The following is a 19,879-nucleotide window of genomic DNA, read 5'->3' as shown; positions in this document are numbered from 1 at the left end:
TTTACACAGAGTTCGAATAATCCTATTAGGATCAGATAGTACTGGGTTTTGCATTGCAATCCATATTATTACTATTGATAGCAAGAAAACTAAATTAATTAAATTGAGTGAAGGTGCGTATACTAAAATTTCAGATTTCAATGTAACATGTAAAAGATTCATTGTAGGCTGGATGGTTTCACTTGTATTAACGAAACCAAAGTAGATATACAAAATAATAATAGTATTAATCCCAGATGGAATCTGTTTGCATTTAACAGGAGCTCATGGCAGATTTAAACAAAATTTGTAGCCAAAAATCCAGAAAGATAGGGGTGATAATGGTGTCTCATACATTCAACACTCGTTGAAGCTCCCCAGTCAGATCATCCAAATCGATCACTTGTTTCTCCCTTGTTTTTTCCATCTTCATCTTCTCCACCTCTAAATTCAATTCCAATACCTGCCTCTGCAATTTTGCTCCTTTATCTGGTAATCTTGAAACTGTCACCTGTCATCACCAGATTAATGTTATAATTCCCTTTCTGCCTTTGCTATGCTCTAATTCTAACCATATCACAAATGTTAAACATAATAAGCTACAAATTTAACCCTATGATTATTGGGCGAGAGCAGATATGTAGCCTTCACGTACCAAAAATAGCGCAATCTTATGTCTAACGTTTACCATTTACCATACAGCAGGTTAACGAGTTTTTTTAATTAATAGAAGATATGCAATTTCAAAACTTATTTGGTAGAAGTTGGAAGGTGACCACAACAAAAAAAAAAAAAAAAAAAAACATTTTTTTCGTTAACGAGGCTTGAAATTGTACCATTTAGTAAACGCTAGGCATAAGATTGTATTGTTTTGTACTTGAAGACTACATTCGCTCTCCCACAATAAGCATACGGCTAAATTGGTAGCTATTTCAATGTAAAACCTTTAGACTATGTTTCTTTTGAAGGATGGGAAACAAAAATTTCATGAGTGTAAATCCAAATACACTTCATGCTCGCCAGCAAACACAGCCTTAAAAGAGAACAAAGATAACACTTAAAATGTGGTGACCACCAGTAATCATACCAAAAAATTAAGCAAAAAGATGGCCTATATAGAAGCGCTAGTAATTCAGTCAGAAACTACCTGATCCACTAAGAAATACAAACTTCTAACATTTTTTGAGCTACTAGTGATTGAAGCAGATTGATTAAGTTGCAACACATGCCCTGAATAAGCATACCTTATTCCCCAGTATTTGTGATAGCCGACTAATTCTATCTTTGATTTCAGATTCTGTCAGCTTGCCAAAGCTATCTGGGGATGAGATTTTCTTGTTCACTTTTACATCCTTTGGATTGAAAGCATGCTCAGCCCTAACAACAAAAAGTTGGCAAAAAAAAGAAGTAATTAGAATAAAACTTCAAGCCGGGGCATAGTGGTTCTTGAAGGCCATACCCATCAACATTGTGCTCCTGTGAATAACTTGATGATGCATTTCTGACATATGAGCCGTTTCTCCTGAATACACAATCAAGTGTCAACCACAAAATCATGACATATAGCTCATATATTTATTTATATGGTTTCCTCTGCTAAATACTAACTTCACCTCAGATTCTAATACTTGATTAACTTTACTCAGTAGATATAAAAATTACGGAAAGGATATTCTGAAAAAACACTTCAGAACCTATATTACTTGCTAGTAAATCCAAAAATTATAGTACTTCGGAATCTTGTTGAATCGTGAAATAATTGGAACTTCTGTTGCTTATCAAACTATTTAGGGATTGTTCAAGATGTGTTGCATGTTCAAATCTTTGCACTGGAAAAAAAAAATTCACAAAGGAAATACACCTGAGTGCAAAAAGGGGACAATTTGCTAGCAATTTGGATAATTGTGTAGCATATTTCCATCTCAGTTGCCTTGTGTTTCTTTTGAATTTAATAGTATTTAATTTTCCAAGGTAATAGACGACACAAGCATTTGTCCATTCAGGTTTGAGTGCATGAGATTACAAGGCTCTTTCTAATAAAGTCATTTTCTTCAATGGACAACTAGGTCACAAGAGTATAAAAAATCATCAGCACACCCAAGTGGCAACTAGCAGAACCTTGATCCCTGTTGTAACTCAATCTACAGGGCAGACCTACGATTGTATGTAGAAAGAATAACATGGAACCAAGCAGCAGAAAACTGATAAAAATTTCAAGGATCTACTTGCTATGTTCCAGCTAAAAGAAGGAACAGCGTACACTAAGAGTTTGAGTTCCACCTTATGTCTTCATCTTCTAAATTTACATCTTGGACAGGTGCTGTCTTGGAGAACAATAAACTGTGATGACTAACTCCAGCTATACCCAGAGTCTCCAGGAACTTTACATGAGCTTCCAGAAACTCATCCCTACCCAAAGAAAAAAACACTTAATTAATATATAGTAGAATATGCCAAACATTAGAAAATGATAGCAAATGCACACTTGAAATGCAAAAATCACATAAATTGATTGAATTTGAAAACTAAATACGAACCCATTTGCATCATAATATAAGGGCCACTAAGAGGGTATATCATAAAGAAGAAAGCTTACTATTATTGCTAATAGGCTTTCAGGCTTCAAGGACAACTAATTAGGAGAGAGATCAACAAAATTATTTTGACAAAAGAATTACCTCCAGTTCTCCCATTTAAGAAAATTAAGTATATAGTCAAAATCAGTTCATGGTTTCAATTTAATGAAAGAGGAGAAAGTCAGATTGGTGTAAGTAAATAATTTTTGAATAGAACAAGTACATCTTGTGCTGGTTGTCATGCTCTTCATGTAGTTGCTGCTGTGTAACCGAAACATCAAAACCCTGCTTTGGGAGGCAAAATAGTTCCCGAAGATCCTGAAACACATGAATTTTAGTAAAGTGCATCCATGTTATTTCAAAAAAGCTGCAACAGATAATCCTTTTGGCACAAACCTGCTGGCTAAAGTAACGAATCTGTTCCTTGTGTTCAGTTGCACTTTTAAATAGTCCCCCTTTGAATATCTAACAAAAACACAAGTCATATTTATTGATCCATAGCTGAAACAAAATATACAACCACTGGGTAGAATTGCAAATATGGACAGAACGTATCTGAAGAACTAAATAACACTACACAACTTTCCCGCAAATGAGTAAAAGAATCCGTTACCCAAATACAAGCACAGGGTAAATCCACATCTTCTACTCCATTTTTACAGAATAATTTAACTAGAACATGAAGCCAATGACAAATTATTAATAATCGTAGGAAGCTCAATTGCATACTGTGACAATAGATTGCCTAATGACCGATTTAGATTCATATATATTTACTTTCCTAGTTTAGAATACATACTCTTGAATATATATGTTTACTGATTCATAATAGAAATATACTTAATATTTCCAAACCACATTTATTCATAACAGTAGATTTACATAATCAACTTGATACATCTAAACAATATTCAAGAAATAGAATACTTCAGCCACATGAATCTACGATTCTACATATTGAATCATGGCCTCAAAATGTCAATAACTAGTCAAATTATTTATATCATAGTTGTTAAATTGAGATTCCACTCGTGATTCGAAATCCTCATTTTGTGAATTGGGACTCGGGAATCAAACCGAATCGTAAGATTCAGATCAAAGTCAAAATATTATAAAAAATAAAATATTAACTATGTTTAAGTTTAAAATATTAGTCTAAAATGTCATTCTAATATCCAAATAGAAATTATATCAAGTTATTAACCAAGCATTTAAGTTAAAATTCAAACCTAATGCAATCCTAATAAAACTAATTGCCAAAGAATTCTTCATCATCAAAAGAATCATCATCTTCTTCCTCCATAACCACGCTTTAAAATTCAAACGAAAAGAAAACAGAGACAGAAAGTTGAAGAGAATCAAAAGAATAGAGAAGGACAGTTGAAAAGAACGAAATAAATAGAAGAGAAAACGAAAAACAAAACAGAAAAACAGAAGGAAAGAAAGAGTTGGAATTTGTAAAGTCTAGAGAGTCTCCTACTTGTATTCCATAACTTCTTAATTAGTTTTAGTTCTGCGCACGTTTTTTACTCTTTAAAAATTGAAAACAGTTTTTTTTAATGTAGTTCATGAATTGACTGAATCGGTGGACTCGGCCTATTCATGTCCGATTCTTTATGATTTCGAGTCGTACCATAGATACGACCCGAAACCAGACAGAATCGGATCGAATCGACTTGTACGATTCCAACAACTATGATTTATATACTATCTATCATATTACAACAATAAGAGTAAGAGGATTAACAAGTTCTTCACCTGCTTCCTATATATCTTTTCTTCAACTGTTCCACATGTCATCAATCTATACACAAGAACATCTTTCTTTTGGCCAATTCGATATGCTCGATCAACACTTTGGCTATCCGTGCTGTAAACGGAGATAAAGCAATTAGCTTGCAAACTACTATAACTAACTTCAGAATGTCTGAACTATGGAAAGTAGTTCATGAACAATATATTCGTGAATAATTATAGGAAACAGAAAAAAAAAATGCAGCACATGTCCGGAGGAAGACATATACCTCCTTTTTTAATTTGAATTGTTCAGATGAAATGAAATCATTTGTATGAAGTTTTAAAAAGAGTAAATTTTTGTCATTAAAATTCAATAAATTAGGGCAAAAACTTGAGGTAAATTTGAGACATCTATACAGATGTTCAATTTGTTTAGAAGAGTTCCTCCATAGCTCAAAATTTTTTTATTGGAATTACCAATACAACAATACAGCCTCGAACAATGAGAAATATTAAAATCCCAGAGAAAGCCAGAAAGCTCACTAACCTAAGTTAAGCAAGAACCTGATTTAGGCACCATTCATTTTGAGGAATAACATAACATATAATATTCTGCATATAACCTTTGCAAACTCTAAAGGTTGAGTGATCATGGCGGTCAAAACAAGGGAAGTTAACATTAGGAAAGATGCTAATGGATACTTTACAAAAGAAAATGTAAAAACAAAAGGATTCAAAATGTTAAACCAACAACTGAACACATTCTACAAAATATGGATCATCCAAGTAATCCAATTTAAGATCAGCCAGTTTGATTGTCTCGTGCAGGACTTATTTTTATTCATTATGAATATTTTCCCTGTAATATTGTACTAAAATCCATTTTCAGGGTAACTGCGAAAATTGGCAATTGAAAAATGTATTCTCAGTTTCTCAAAACATATTTTCAAATAAAAAAAATCCCCAATTCTCCAAATTTTCAATTGTCACAAACTCGAAAAATGGTACTCCCTCCATCCCAAATTGATAGAAATAGACCAGTTTGCTATTTTGGTCCATCCGAAGTTATAGACAATTTCCCTTTCATAAAAATTAGTTGTTTTCTGATCTTCCTAATGTACCCCTTATTTTTTTATGCATATTCATCAAGAAAGTACATCAAGTTCATAAAATTCTACCAATTCAATACAAATATCACTGAGATTTGTTGCTTAGTACTCAACCACAACCACTTACACATTAGTAAGTTAAATATGGGTAAATTAGAAAATTCATTTGTAAAACATTGTCCTTCATCTTAACTAAAAAAATTTAAGCCACATAAAAGCTAAGAATAGCCTATCTTTTTGGACACAGGGAAAATAATCTATCTTTTTGGACAGATGGAGTAATGCAAACAAGGAATATAAGTGCATAGATATAGTGACCATCAATCATCTCTGGCCCTTACAGACAAACCACTAATTGCTGCCCGTGATAATTTATTTTTCACATTTCTATCAACAATGAATTATAATTAGGAAACTATGAGGTTCCCACAAATCTAAATTGCTTCATAAACCCAAAAAGGAAAATCAATTACGTTCCAATATAGTAAACCCAAATCACACTTGACTTTTTGCAGTGCAAGCAAACAGTAGATAACAGGTTTCACTCTCAAAAATATTTACCTCAAAATACATATTCCAAAACAAGTTATTTCGCATAAAATAAAACAAATGCAGCTGTAGTAATTTTCCACCAAGATTTACAGAATCTAAATGGAAGAAAATATTTAAGCACCTGGGGTTCCATGCAGGATCTACCACAATGACACGGTCTGCTTTTGTAAGTGTAAGCCCAAGACCACCGACTTGAGATGTCAAGAGAAAAACAGGGGCGCCAATACCTTCTTGAAAATCCTGAAAGCAAAAGGAAATCCAATGATCTTTAAGTTCCAAAAACGATAATTTTAAGCCAAAAATGCCTTTTCTGGACACTTAACATTAACAATCTGCACTCTGTCGCTAGCTTTAGTAGTGCCATCAATGCGTAAAAACTTGTAGTCATGGGACACTAGGGATTCCTGTAACAAACAATTAGGAGCAATCATCAAGAACCTTTAAACGTCCAACATTTTAGCAAAATTATTCTAATATTGTCACATGTCAAAAGCATTCCTGGAAGAGGTAGTACATATACAGGCTTGAAGACATATAATACTTAGTCAATACACAAATTTAAAATGGCTGATACAGACACAGGAGAAGTATGATGTGTGGTCATTCTCTGCCCTGTTAATGTAAGGAAGCAGAAACGTAGGGAGCACAGAATACCAAGCAATAAATTTTAGAATATAGAGCTCTGTTTTAGCCCTAAGTTAAAACAAAACGTATCCTTCAATAGATCTCAGTCTGGGATCAGCTAGGCTCTAAAACCTTTCTTCGTGTCATGGAACCACTTGAACTAAAAGCTTAAGCCCATAGTTAAAGGACCAATTCATATTACTATGTCACTGGGCTTGAAGCATGCACAAAACAGGCCCATATTACCATCTCCTGCAATTTAATCAACAAATGAGGTTGCCAGGATTCGAATCCTTGATCACTTGGTCATCTGATACCATATCATCGAACCACTTGAACTAAAAGCTTAATATGATAGTTGAAGGCTCAATTCATATTAATATATGACACTTAGTAAGGTTGCTTCTTTCCACTCATTGATGATTCTATCTAAAAAAGAAGGTCAACGGGGGATAAAAAAAGACTCTGAAATCAAAACTAGTGTACACTGTACATAAATGGGACATTAACTCACTAGTCTACATAGACCAATCAAATAAGCTGAATGTCTTCCTCCTTAAATGACAACCAACCCTCACTTTTTCTTTCCAAATATAAAACCGAGACACTTTGTTGATGAGGAGATCAGAAAAATAAATAAATTGCTATTGATAGTGAAGATATAAACAACGCAAAACAAGAAAACAAAATTATAAAAGGAAAAGAGAAGCAGTAGGCAGAAGTGTTACGCGATCCTACTTGAGGAAATACTGCTCTAAAATCGACCCCAATTACAGATGGAAAACAAAGCGGAAAAAGAGAGACAGAGAGAGAGAGGAGGAGGCTATATCAAAAATAGTTGCACAGATAAGTAATGGTCCACAAGGAAAATGACATTTCTCCAACCAAACACACCAAAAAATTACAGAAGTAAAAAAGGAACCTATTTGCAAACGATAACATATAAATTGTGTTTGACCACGTGAAACAGTTTAAAGGAATGGAAAAGCTAGGTATCAGGTCACTGTGAACTACTTGAGGTGAGAAAGAGAACAGAAACTGTGAAAAGAAATTCAAATTGCGGATGCGCATCTATACAACTTTGTTCAAAGTTAGTGTCAATAGTAAAATTGCCCAGTTTCATCCTCAAACCTACATAGACTATAATACATTTAGCTGACATACAAAAATGCCTTTTCATTCTTAAAAACATGTCTAATATAAATTTCTAAAGATCATGAAAAACAAATCACAATTTGACATTTGTATTAAGCATGTATGAGAAAGTATAATTTGGAAACTCTTTTTACCTTTTTCATAGTTAATGGATTTTCAAAATCTGAACTTGGACAAACAATTGAATACACAATCAGGATGCAATCAAAAAGACAATCCATGACAAATCCCAGATACCGATTATGCTAAAGAAATGTTTCTTTTCTTGCAACAGGTAATTCCTTATGGTCAATCTAGAGCTATTTATATTCCTACTTCCAAAATAAAGGTTCATTCTTTCATAAACTGGCGTGGCCATCACTGTCTACTCAGAATTCACAAATGACACAGAAAGCTAATGAACATGACTTGAGAATTCATATCGGCATTATTGCATTTATAGTTTAAGCCTTCCAAGTAATCACACAAGGATTTAATAGAAAAGACAAACGTACCAAATCCAGTACCACACCAAGTAAAGTCAAAACGCAACAAACTTGAAGAAACTCTGAATGATTGACTTTTGACTGATAACAACATAATGTTGGGATTTTCTAATAGAAAAATGATCAACATGTTAATGATATTCATGCACCATATTTTAACAACAAAGAATGTTATGTGCTCAACTTTTCGTATTCATATTTCTCGTTAAACTAGATGTTATTTGAAAACAAAAGCCATGCATGCTGGAAAATCATAATTTTAAACAAACCTGGATAAGATTAAGCATCTTGCGGGTTTGAGAGAAGATAAGAACATTATGTCCATTTGGAATTAACTCGTCCTGTTCAAACACAATCCACCATGTGGAATAAAGATGAGGAATAATTAAACATCACAATCTTAGCAACAAAACTATACTTTAAGTTATCATGAGATAAGTCTAACCAATAGTGACAATATAAAAGATATCTTGCACGAGACATTGTTATGCTTCTCCTGAAACTCTGTTTTTTCAGCTAAATCAGCAATATGCATTGCCAATTTTTCTGCCAAACCAGCATCCTCCTCTGCATTTTGCATGGAATCCATTCCTTCTAGAACATCTTCAGCAGCTCTTTTTGTCAAGAGAAGCGGATGATCACATATTTTCTTCAGAATCTACTCCAAGTCAAATAGTAGTTGGTCACACAACACAGTCTAAACATCAAAAAAACAGTTGCAAAGCAAAGGGGAAAAAAAAAGTACCGATCTAATCTTAATGCCTAATCAAAGCCCTTCGATAACATGATGAACAAATTACTCTTTCAGTTTGAGCAAAATTAAAGACGTCAGGTATCAAATTCTCTTATAGAAGATATAGTTCAGCAACTACAACATAACATGTAAACTTCATTAAGGAACATCAGTATTTATCCACTGGTCGAGACTTGCACATCCCAAATGAGTAGAGAAACAAATATACCAAGAGATTTCCTAACTATAAGCATGCCAATAGTTACTGGAACTTTAAAGGTTAAGGAATAAAAGTTACCATAACAAGCATCATAATTACATTACACTAAGAGGAATATATATCGATGGAAGATGTTACTCCGAGGACAAACATGTTTGAGATAAGTCAAAATGCCAATATAAGGGTTGTCTTATGAACTATATACTTTTACAACAGAACACCTGGAATCTCAAAAGCACCAGCAAGGTGAAACTTACATCTATACAACTTTAATGAGAACTATAAGGTCACAAAGCCTATGGATGATGAAAAACCAGAAAAGTAGAAGTGACATATACAACGGAAAAACTTGTCTAGCATTTTGGGAAATACTTCAACAAGGCAATTGGAACAACTTCCCTCCCCTTAGGAATCCAAATAGCAATAATTAAGTGTTACAAAGGAGGTTTAAAAGGAAGATATATATATTTTGGGCATGTTGCAATTTATGAAAAATGAAATACGCTGTACTAGCGAAGCATTAGACAAACTGCTCAAATCTCATTCCACATATTTAAAATAATTCAATTCGCTTGTGCTGATGTTGCTTTAGTACATCACAAAATTCCAGTGCTAAGATTTAGATAATCCCAAAATGCAATTCGGATCGTTCAATTTCATTCTTATTGTTTAACTGCTTTGTAAACATTTGGCCTTCGATTGCCAAGCCATTGCTGTACAGTCATTAACAAATTTTTTTAAAAAAATTATGCATACACACATATACAACAACAACAACAACAAAGCCTTAGTCCCGAAATGATTCGGGGTCGGCTAACATGAACCATCATATAAAACCGTGAAAATCAAGTCGTGTCAGCGACACAGATTCGCTCCCTCCACTCCGTCCTATCCACTACCATATTTTCCTCAATTCCCAATAAACTCATATCACTCTAGATCACCCTCCTCCAAGTTTGCTTAGGTCTTCCCCTACCCCTCACCACTACATCCCTTTGCCACTCTTCGGTTCTCCTAACCGGCGCATCAAGCGCTCTACGTCTCACATGGCCAAACCACCTTAGTCGGTTTTCTCTCATTTTATTCTCAATAGATGTGACCCCTACTTTTGTCCTAATTATTTCATTACGCACCCGGTCCTTTCTCGTGTGACCACACATCCATCTCAACATACGCATCTCCGCCACCGACATCTTATGGATGTGGCAGTGTTTCACTGCCCAACACTCCGTACCATATAACAATGCTGGTCTAATTGCCGTCCGGTAGAATTTTCCCTTCAATCTATTAGGCATGCCGGGATCACAAAGGAAACCCGTAGCACTCTTCCACTTCATGCATGTAAAAAAATAAAAATAAAAATATTACTCCTTCCGTCTTTTATTATATGACATTTAAAGTTTATCAATTTGTTCCTACAAGACATTTTACATTACCAAAATGCACTCTTGGCAAAAAAAAAATTCTCAAATTTGCTCCCATTTATACTACGTGAGAGGTTTAATATCAATGCAATTAATCATATAATTAAGCTATAATAATTAAGAAAGAGAATCTCAGCATGAAAGTAGAGTTTTAGGAGAGAAATATTAAGGGTAAAATAAATCAGTCATTTTAGTAGTCTTATTAATATTTCATTGGTCCTAATGAAAATTCTTAAACAACATATTAAAAAACTAGTAATAAAAAGAAATGCAACACATTACCGTCAGTGCAGCCAGTGGTGAGCCATCAAAAGCAGATAGAACCAGTTCACTGTGCAAAAAGGCTTCATAAAGTTGTCGCTGCACCAAATTACAAACCAAATCGCATGATTATTCAAAATATTCTATTAGCATAGAACCAAAATGAGAACTAAGATAGTAAACCATACCTGACAACTACTCAGTCTTAGCCATACAATCATCTCACTTTTTTTGGAAAGAGTGGCAGTTGTTGAATCATTTTCCTTAAATACTTCACTCTTCATACGGCGCAAAAAATAAGGTTGAATGCGCTCTCTGAGCTCCTATAAAGTAAATAATATACTGCATGAATTGGTGCAATCAACGAAAGCTTAGATTTTAATAAAATAAATATGAACTTATTGCAATCAGGAAAGACTTCATTCAATCCTTAATTCTTATACCCATATCTTTCTTTCACAATTTTTCCTAGAAAAATTGATTTTAGGAAGTTTAAGTTCACACATTTAAAAAACTCTGCTGCCAAGACTTCCTGTGCTACAAGAGTCATGTTAGAGTTTTTTCCATTTCAAAATGGCTAGTAGTGTTGGGTGCATAGTTATTAAAGGCGCATGGCGCACTAAGGCGCAAAGGGTCCTGGAGCCTTGGCGCATGGCGCACGGCGATGGCGCGCGCCATAGCGAGACAAGGCGCACCGACAAAAATAAAAATTATAAAACTATTAAACTAACATAAAAATGCAATGAATACTAAATCATGAAAATATCTTAAGCATAAATAAATTTAAAATGCAAAATAAACCCCATATTAGCAAACTTTAAAGTTGAATACTAATTCCTAAGTTCTACTCCTAATCAAAACTCTCCAAATCCATCACTCCTCATCATCACTATCACACTCCTCATCTAAAGCGTCATCATCAAACTGATCCTCTTCATCCTCATCAACAAACTCAGTTTCTTCTTCCTCCTCATCTCGAACAACTACATGGGCTTTTCCTCGATCCTTGGAAGATGATACTTTAGCCTTTTTTCCTACTCTTCTAGTGTTATATGCAATCTCTTCAACTCCAGCAGCCTTACCAACTAAACCCCATGTTAGAGTTTCATCTTCAACTCTTCATGACTCTGTCTCTTCGTCTTCTAATTAGTTTAAAACGTATAATCTCTCTCCTCTTTAATACTTTTTGTTAATAGAACATGTGCTTCATCCCAGATATATAAAAAAACTGCCCATAACTGCCTCTAACTGCCAAGGCGCGCCTTGGTGCGCCTTTGGCAATTGCATTTGGCGCAAAATGGCGCACCAGGCGCGCGCCATGGCGATTGCGCCTCGCCATGGGGCTGCCATGGCGCTAAGGCCTGCGCCTGGTGCGCCATGCGCCATAGGCGCGCCTCAGGCGCGCCTTTAATAACTATGGTTGGGTGTATGATCAGTTTATCATATTTTTGAAACTGGTTTTTTTTACGGTGTTACCTCAACTGGCATGTATTAACCTGCTTATTCATTGCAACATCGAACTTTAGTTACCTTTACAAACTAACTCAACATACTTATCAGTAAATTACTTTGAAGCTTTTTCTCTTTTAGAGAATTTATTGCTATTTGCTTTAGTTAGTGTAATGCAACCGTTTGAACTAAAAGCTTAAGCTGATAGTTAAAGGTCCACTTCATATTAATATCTGACACACCGCCACACCTGAATCCCTACTGAACTTGAAACGTGCACAACACAGGCCCATATTACCACTTCATATTAATATCTGACAATTAGATTGCTCAGTAATGTACAAAATTTAGCTTCTAAAACTTGCTAATATCCTATTAAGGCAATTACATCTAAAAAAAATCAGCATATCTAGTGTCTGAGGCCTCATAAAAATACACATGCCGCATATAAAAATAGCACAAATATTATTTGTAATCTCAACACAGTGTTTATAAGGACAGGAAATAGAGGTAGTGGTTATATTAATAAGCAATTAGAAACCTGCCACTGAAGCCAAACATTGTAAATGATCTGGTTCACATTTAATTTACCTTCTGAAAAAATTTCAGCATTCCAAAAAATGGAAAAGAATATATAAAAATTATTTAAATGAATGTGGGCAGTGCCATTTTAGAAATGAAGAACTTGAGTACTATGTGTTAAATGATTGAAAAGAATAGAAACAGGTATAATGATCATATCTCTCTTAATTACGATTACAGAGATTAGAAGTATATATAGATGTACCTAGTGAAACTAGAAGTAAAGGAGATTAGGATATAAAGTGTTATCCTAAACACAGTAAACATCCTAAGTAGAGATAAGTACAAAACGTTATCCTAAGAGAATAAGGATAACAGTGAAATATTAACGCTAATAGTGTAATATCATCGCTAACAGTATGAAGTGATTACAAGTCCAAGTGCAGATGTTTTTCTTGATGAGCATATCAAAATAATCACAATAAGTCACGAATGACTGCAAATTCAATTATAACAACTTTAGTACTGTATTAATCACAAGAAGTGCAGTTAAGAATCACTGGAAATACAATTACAACGACTATAGTATTATATTATCATAATAAAGTAGCCTTTCAATCATAATACACCTTGATTTTGATACCTCACTAAAATAATTGTAGTCAAACCTCATAAACTCACAAAACTTCTATGTAACTACCTTATTCCGGACTACAAATAACTGTCATCATTTTTTTATACTCTGACTAGAAATCCTAGATAGATGGCTAAAGGCAAAAAAAATGTGAAGCTTAGATATGCGAGTCAGAACAATTCATTGATATGGAAGCTCCTCATTTTCACCTTTTAATTAAATATTTTACGTTACCAATTTACCGTACAGTCAAATATTCACAATAATTTTCCTTTACATTACAATCTCATTAACTAAGGGAAAGAAAAAAGAAAAAGGACAAGATTCAAGTCAGAAATCCCAAAAAAATATTGTAGCAAATACAAGTATTACCTTAGCAACTCTTGAACCAACATGCTTCTCCCTAGCTGATGCATTTTTTTCATTACCACGAAGGATGAAATGCTCATAGTTTCCCTTGAACCTGAGGAAGCTTGACATCATAAAAAGATACTTGTTTTAATAATCAAAATCAAGTGAAGGATGAAGCAATGTAATACCATTTGTAGTCACCAAGCAAATCGGGGCAAGAAAAGTTGAACAAAGTCCACATTTCCTGTTTTGAAAGAACAGAATCATAGCTAATTGTAAATCCTGCCTCATACAATTGGATGTGAATAAAAATGAATAATTGGCAACATTTGCTAAAATTGACACCTTAAGATTGTTTTGAATTGGTGTACCACTAATGATAACACGATGAGCACTTGGAATCTCAAGCAAACTCTTCGCCCTCTGTGTGCTTGGGTTTTTTATGAGATGCCCCTGTAGAATATCAACACACAAAAAGAATTATGAGCATCTGCAAGACACACTTAGTCCTCTCTCTACGATAATATAAACAATTTGGCTCTTAGACATTTAAGACATTAAACTACTTGTCATCTCCAACAATACTTCTCATACTCACTCCTTATTTATTTTTTTATTGCTAAAATTATTATCTACTATTATATTTACCAATAGGGAGAGGAGAGAAACTCCTCAATAATAAATTATTAATAAAAAACTGAAGTAGGGAGGGCAAAGAGGCTCATCAATGATAGGGAGGAAATATAGGCGTGATTTGAGGAGGAGCTAAGAGGCTCTTGGAGTTGGATTTGGCTACAAACTCCTCAAATTTAACTTAAGGACCTAATAAAGAGTCTATTAGAGACGCTCTAATACATGAATAATAAAACAAAGCATTTTTCGCACTCAGAATGAGAACTTTCAAATATGGTTACAGGAATTCATCATTTGGAACTAAAACTATTTCTTCAAAAAATTACCCAACATCTGATTTGACAAGAATTCTACACAAAAGCAAGTCCAAGAAAATGTTTTATTCATCTACAACTATTAATAAATGTTGTGAGACAGTGGGTACTCAAATAGTGATTGGTATCTGATTATACTAATTCATTCTGCTCTGTGTAAAATGAATATTGTGCACAAGTTCTTTTCAAACATAAATCATAAGCAATGAAAACATTCAATAAAATTAGAATTAACTATGCCTAGAGGGCGAGCCTTGGCGCAACGGTAAACGTTGTTGTCGTGTGACCAAGAGGTCACGGGTTCGAGTCTTAGGAGCGGCCTCTTGCTAAATAAATTGGCAGGGGAAGGCTTGCCCCCAGTACACCCTTGTGGTGGGACCCCTCCTCGGAAGCCCTCGCTCAGCGGGGACGCGTAGTGCGACCGGGCCGCCCTTTTTTTTTTATAACCCCATCATGCATTACTAAATTATTATTTTAAATATTTGACACATTATCAATAATTCGATCATGAAATAGACTTAGAGAGAGAGAGAGAGAGAGAGAGAGTTTCCATAACAAATTTAATAAGGATAATTTAGCAAGAATTCAGGATCATGCCAAAACATCTACAAGCTAGTAGATAGTACATGCAAGTTGGAGCTTTTAGAATCCACTTCTACATGGCTCTTGATAAAGCTTATGCTTTGAAGTGTTTGGTTTTGGTTTGGGTAGCTGTAACTGGAGGATAAAATCAGTAGAAAAATGGTGAATTAGGAACGAACTACCTTTGGGGAAGTTCTTTCAGAATGAATAAAAAAATCAAAATATAACTTTCTTTAATTGAATGTTTCGTCAAATATTTATTAACAAAAATGAACTTAATATAATAATGATTGCAGGTTGAACTCAACATAAAGTAGCTAAATTAAATCCAATTTTGGTTACTGTCATGAAACCAATTGAACTAAAAGCTCAGGCTGATAATTAAAGGTACACTTCGTATTAATAGCTGACAGTTACAAAGGTGATGAAAGGCCAAATCCTTATTCTAACTGGAATTAGATTTGTTACTTCTGCTGCAATTCCTACCCAAATTGGGATTGATTTCGAGTTCCATTTCAGTTTGAAAAACTGGTTCCCATGAATCCGAATCCAAATTGGATTACCTATGATGAAGTTTTATGTTTTTTATTCTTTATTAGTTTTTCTTTTCCATTTCAGCTTAGGACTATCTTAACCTACAAATACATATGAATTGTATTGGTTTTTCATATTCTCATAATTAATCAATAAAAATTTCTTGAGATTTTCCCTCAATTCTCTTGGTTTTTCTCTAAGTGGTTGCTATATTTGTTCATCTATTCATTGGTTTTTTATTAAACTCGCAGCGCAGCAGGGGGTGAGTCGATTGCTCCCAAAAAAAAAAGCCAGAAATGAAGCGTCACGAGGCAGTTCTCTACATGTATTTAAAATTTATTGTATTTAAAATTGTTACAATAACAAAGGCATAAGGGCACAGTGAAAAAAAAAGAGAGAAAACACACAATTCCTTTATACAATGGCACAAATGTGTTATTTGATAATGGAAAGACCAAGCAAGATGCTTATATCTAGCGCACAAGGTAGCACCCATTAAAGAAAAACCTTTAAGGTAAAAATGTTCCCCAGGCTTAGGCTTAGGCTTCAATTTATAGCTCCAAAATTATGACTATGTGAGAGAAAAGTGCATACAAAATGAAACATGACATAACAGAGTGTACCTCATCAAGAATCATGTAATCCCATGTGTAACCATCTTCACTTTCCTCATCAGCAAAGTAGCCATCTCCCCGTAATGATTTTGAGTTGTTCCGCACTATATCATAAGTTGTAAGGAGAACACCTTTGTCCTATAAATTAATTAAATGATGGAATCAACAACCAAGAAGCTAGAGAAACCAGTATCAAAAATTCACTTAAAAGCAAACTCACACATCATGGATATAACGACAATTTAGAAAAGAACTTCAAAGAAACAAGACTAATCAATTTTTTGCTTCATAAGGTGGATTATAATAGAACATTGAATATGCATTTGAGAAAATGTCATATTTCAACTTAAACTTCAATGGCTATAAACCTAATTCAAGTGCCTAGTTCAACAATAAGAGCAAAATCTAGATTTGTTTCTTGCTACCAATTTACTTGCCATATCATCAAGCAATTCCAAAACATTATACTGAGTAATCTGAAAAAGGTGGAATAATATCAACAAACAAAGCACTAATGCAACCTGAAGTATGTACTGCAGTTCATATTCCCGAGCTTTTGAAGAGGTCCCGAAGTATCTAGATGGAAGTAAAGCAACAGTCAATATGTATGAACTAAAAAAAATAGCTTCACATTATAGCATCTCCATTTAAACAGCCTTACTCTCTTATTTTCTCAGAAAGCCCAACAGTGGAAAGTTCTTTTATCCAATGAGAAAGTAGTGTTTTAGGGGCCACAATCAATGCCCTTTTGATTAGCCTCGAATGGAAAAGTCCAGCTAGAAAGCCACAAATCTGCAGCTCATGACAATTTGAAATTTATCATATCATAGAATGTATAACTAGAAGAGTGTATACATGAAGTGAGATTGATTTTTACCTGCATTGTCTTCCCAAGACCCATATCATCCCCTAAGATTCCACCCTTACCCTGGCAGTGCAAAGACCACAACCACTTAAGCCCGTCACGCTGATGTGGATACAACATCTTTGCAATTTGACCAGGTAGAATATAAGTAGATCTTGAGCCAGAAAAGGTAATTGAACCGTCCTCCTTCAAAACTGCATCATCATCAGAATCATCCGACAAATTAATCACAGATGACTCCTTGAAAGCTTGGCTCCCAGCTCCCTCAGCCTCTTTTTTACCACTAAAAGTAAAAGAATCACCCCCATCCTCCTCGTCTTCATTCCTAAGAATAGACATATAAGATTGTCCTCCAAACCTTAATCTCTCATCCACTTGTTTGGATTCATTCTTCATCTTCACGAGAGTACTTTCAGTTTTTCTTTCTCTTTTGACATAGTTATCACCCTCAGATTCAATTCCAAGGTTGCTATCCTCTTCTTCTTCAACATTAGAGACAGTAGATTTGGATTCATTCTTCATCTTCAGGAGAGTACTTTCAGTTTTTCTTTCTCTCTTGACATAGTTATCACCCTCAGATTCAGTTCCAAGATCGCTATCCTCTTCTTCTTCAACATTAGAGACAACAGAATTCCCCTGTGTCATTAATTTGCCATCAGCCCTTCCTTGACTATTGTTTTTGGTCTGATGAAATTTATCAACAAAATATTCACCACTTGCATTACTCAACAAATGACCTTCATCATGCTCATCCACAATGCCATAACCAACAACATTATTCGGATCAGATGGAGAACCAGCTGGATCAGATGGAGAACCAGCTAGATCACATGAACCACCAGAAAATGAGGATGTGGCACTTGCATATTCGAGCACATCAGCTAGCTTCTCTCTATCTCCACCCACAAAGAATTCTGAACCATCATGGTCTACTTTGTGAGTGCCCTGTTTTCTATCAATTGACAGAAGATCAAGCCTTGAGCTCAAGTCGTTAAGAATGTCCCTGATTTCATCAGCACCCTGATCACTTTTACCATCGGCTATAGGTTTACATGGCAGAGGGGAATCAAAATCAGTGATTTCTGAGAAACTAGGTTCATTTTGCACAGGTACCATACCCCCAGCATTTTCCTTGTCCCGAGATGAGACTTTGCAAAGACGACGTCTCCCTTCAATCTTAACCTTTGTCAGGTTTTCTTCTTCAGAAACCCATCCCACGAGAAGCAACATAACTCTTAGCATTTGTGCGAGAATCACGGACACTTACATAGAGACAAAAAGAATAAAAAAGGGAAAGGAGATTATATTACCAGAGGAAGAGTCGAAATCAGTGATACCAGAGTAGTGAGGAATACTAGGATCATCGTCATCATCAATATTATTAACGAAATGTTGTGTTTGCGTGGCCGATCCTTTGCAGAGACGGCGTCGACTTTCGGGCTTCATCTGGCATGGATTCCCTTCTTCCGCTATATGCCAAAAGTTTACAATCAGCATAGTTTCGAAACCCTAAAGCAATAAACTTTTGAGGAAGAAAATAATTCAACATTAAAATAAATAGATAAAAAAGGCAAGGAAAATACAGACCGGAGGAGGACGGCTTAGGAGGAGCAGATAGGTCTTGGAGAAGACGATAATGGCTATCGTTTAAGCTTACTGGTTTCCGGTTGCTTTTGGTCTTGTCCCCCATTTCTGCTACAATGTGTAAAAGACCTCACCAAGAGAGTGAGGGAAGAAGTGAGAAAAATAACCTAAAAAGAAGTGGGAAGAGTCTGTATCATCTTTCTATATGATCGTCTGCCTTCCCTAATTGCAACTTTCCCGCTTCACTGTAATATTTGAATTTGATTTTGCATTAAGGTCTTACTGATATATCCTGACGTATTGGTTATTTCTTAGTTTTTTTCTTTCTTTTTTTTTTTTAAGTAAGGATTAAACCATTATTTGTTGTTTGATATATTCAAAATGTTGGTTTTACCTCTCATCTAGTATTTACTTAGTGATATTTTTAAATAATGTTAATTTTTAACTTTGTTACGTGTGATTGGGACGCGTGTCAGATAAGTTACTTCTCAATTAATGTTATGGATTTCGCATGCCAAAACTTGAACAGGGCGTTTGGTATTCTATTGGGTTGAGGATAGGGAAAATGTTGGGATAGAGATAAGGATAAATGGTTGGGATAAGGATAAAAATATGATAGTCGAGAATTATTATTCAATGTTTGGTATGTGGGATAGAGTCAGGAATTTTCACATGCACCTTAATGAGTAAGTGAATTTGCTCATTCACCGTTAGATCTAGATTTATTAGAATCGTAAGGTGGAGATTCAAAGCATCCTGAGGCTTAGATTTAATAAGTCTATATCTAACGGTGAATGAGCAAATTCTACTTGCTCATTAAGGTGCATGTGATCAAGACTGGGATAGAGATGAGGATAAAATAATACATTTTACTATTTTAACCTTATTTAAACCACATAACATTAATTTGAGGGATAAGATGGACTTTTCCATCCTATTAAA

The 19,879-nt window shown here is 34.7% G+C and overlaps 1 protein-coding gene across 2 annotated transcripts; it reads right to left on the bottom strand.

The window, feature by feature from the left end:
* Positions 1–95: 95 nt before the first annotated feature.
* Positions 96–19,195, bottom strand: LOC136230163 (protein CHROMATIN REMODELING 24). Of its 2 annotated transcripts, none has more exons than XM_066019121.1 (22): positions 18,941–19,195; positions 18,664–18,822; positions 17,366–18,549; positions 17,150–17,280; positions 17,010–17,064; positions 16,498–16,626; positions 14,157–14,264; positions 14,000–14,055; positions 13,833–13,923; positions 11,044–11,178; positions 10,877–10,954; positions 8,663–8,875; positions 8,487–8,558; positions 6,277–6,357; positions 6,075–6,193; positions 4,314–4,425; positions 2,952–3,020; positions 2,779–2,873; positions 2,260–2,388; positions 1,439–1,501; positions 1,224–1,356; positions 96–490 (listed from the first exon to the last, which is right to left on the bottom strand). In XM_066019121.1, the coding sequence occupies exons 1-22, from the start codon at positions 19,041–19,043 to the stop codon at positions 329–331; spliced, it is 3,477 nt and encodes a 1,158-aa protein (XP_065875193.1). In that variant the 5' UTR covers positions 19,044–19,195; the 3' UTR covers positions 96–328. The 2 variants fall into 2 exon arrangements, with proteins under 2 accessions (XP_065875193.1, XP_065875192.1); XM_066019120.1 differs by having other exon boundaries at positions 97–490; positions 17,366–18,552.
* Positions 19,196–19,879: the final 684 nt, after the last annotated feature.

Source organism: Euphorbia lathyris, chromosome 5 (assembly GCF_963576675.1).
Source record: "Euphorbia lathyris chromosome 5, ddEupLath1.1, whole genome shotgun sequence".
Classification (NCBI taxonomy): domain Eukaryota; kingdom Viridiplantae; phylum Streptophyta; class Magnoliopsida; order Malpighiales; family Euphorbiaceae; genus Euphorbia; species Euphorbia lathyris.
This window is presented reverse-complemented; position numbering and strand designations above follow the sequence as displayed.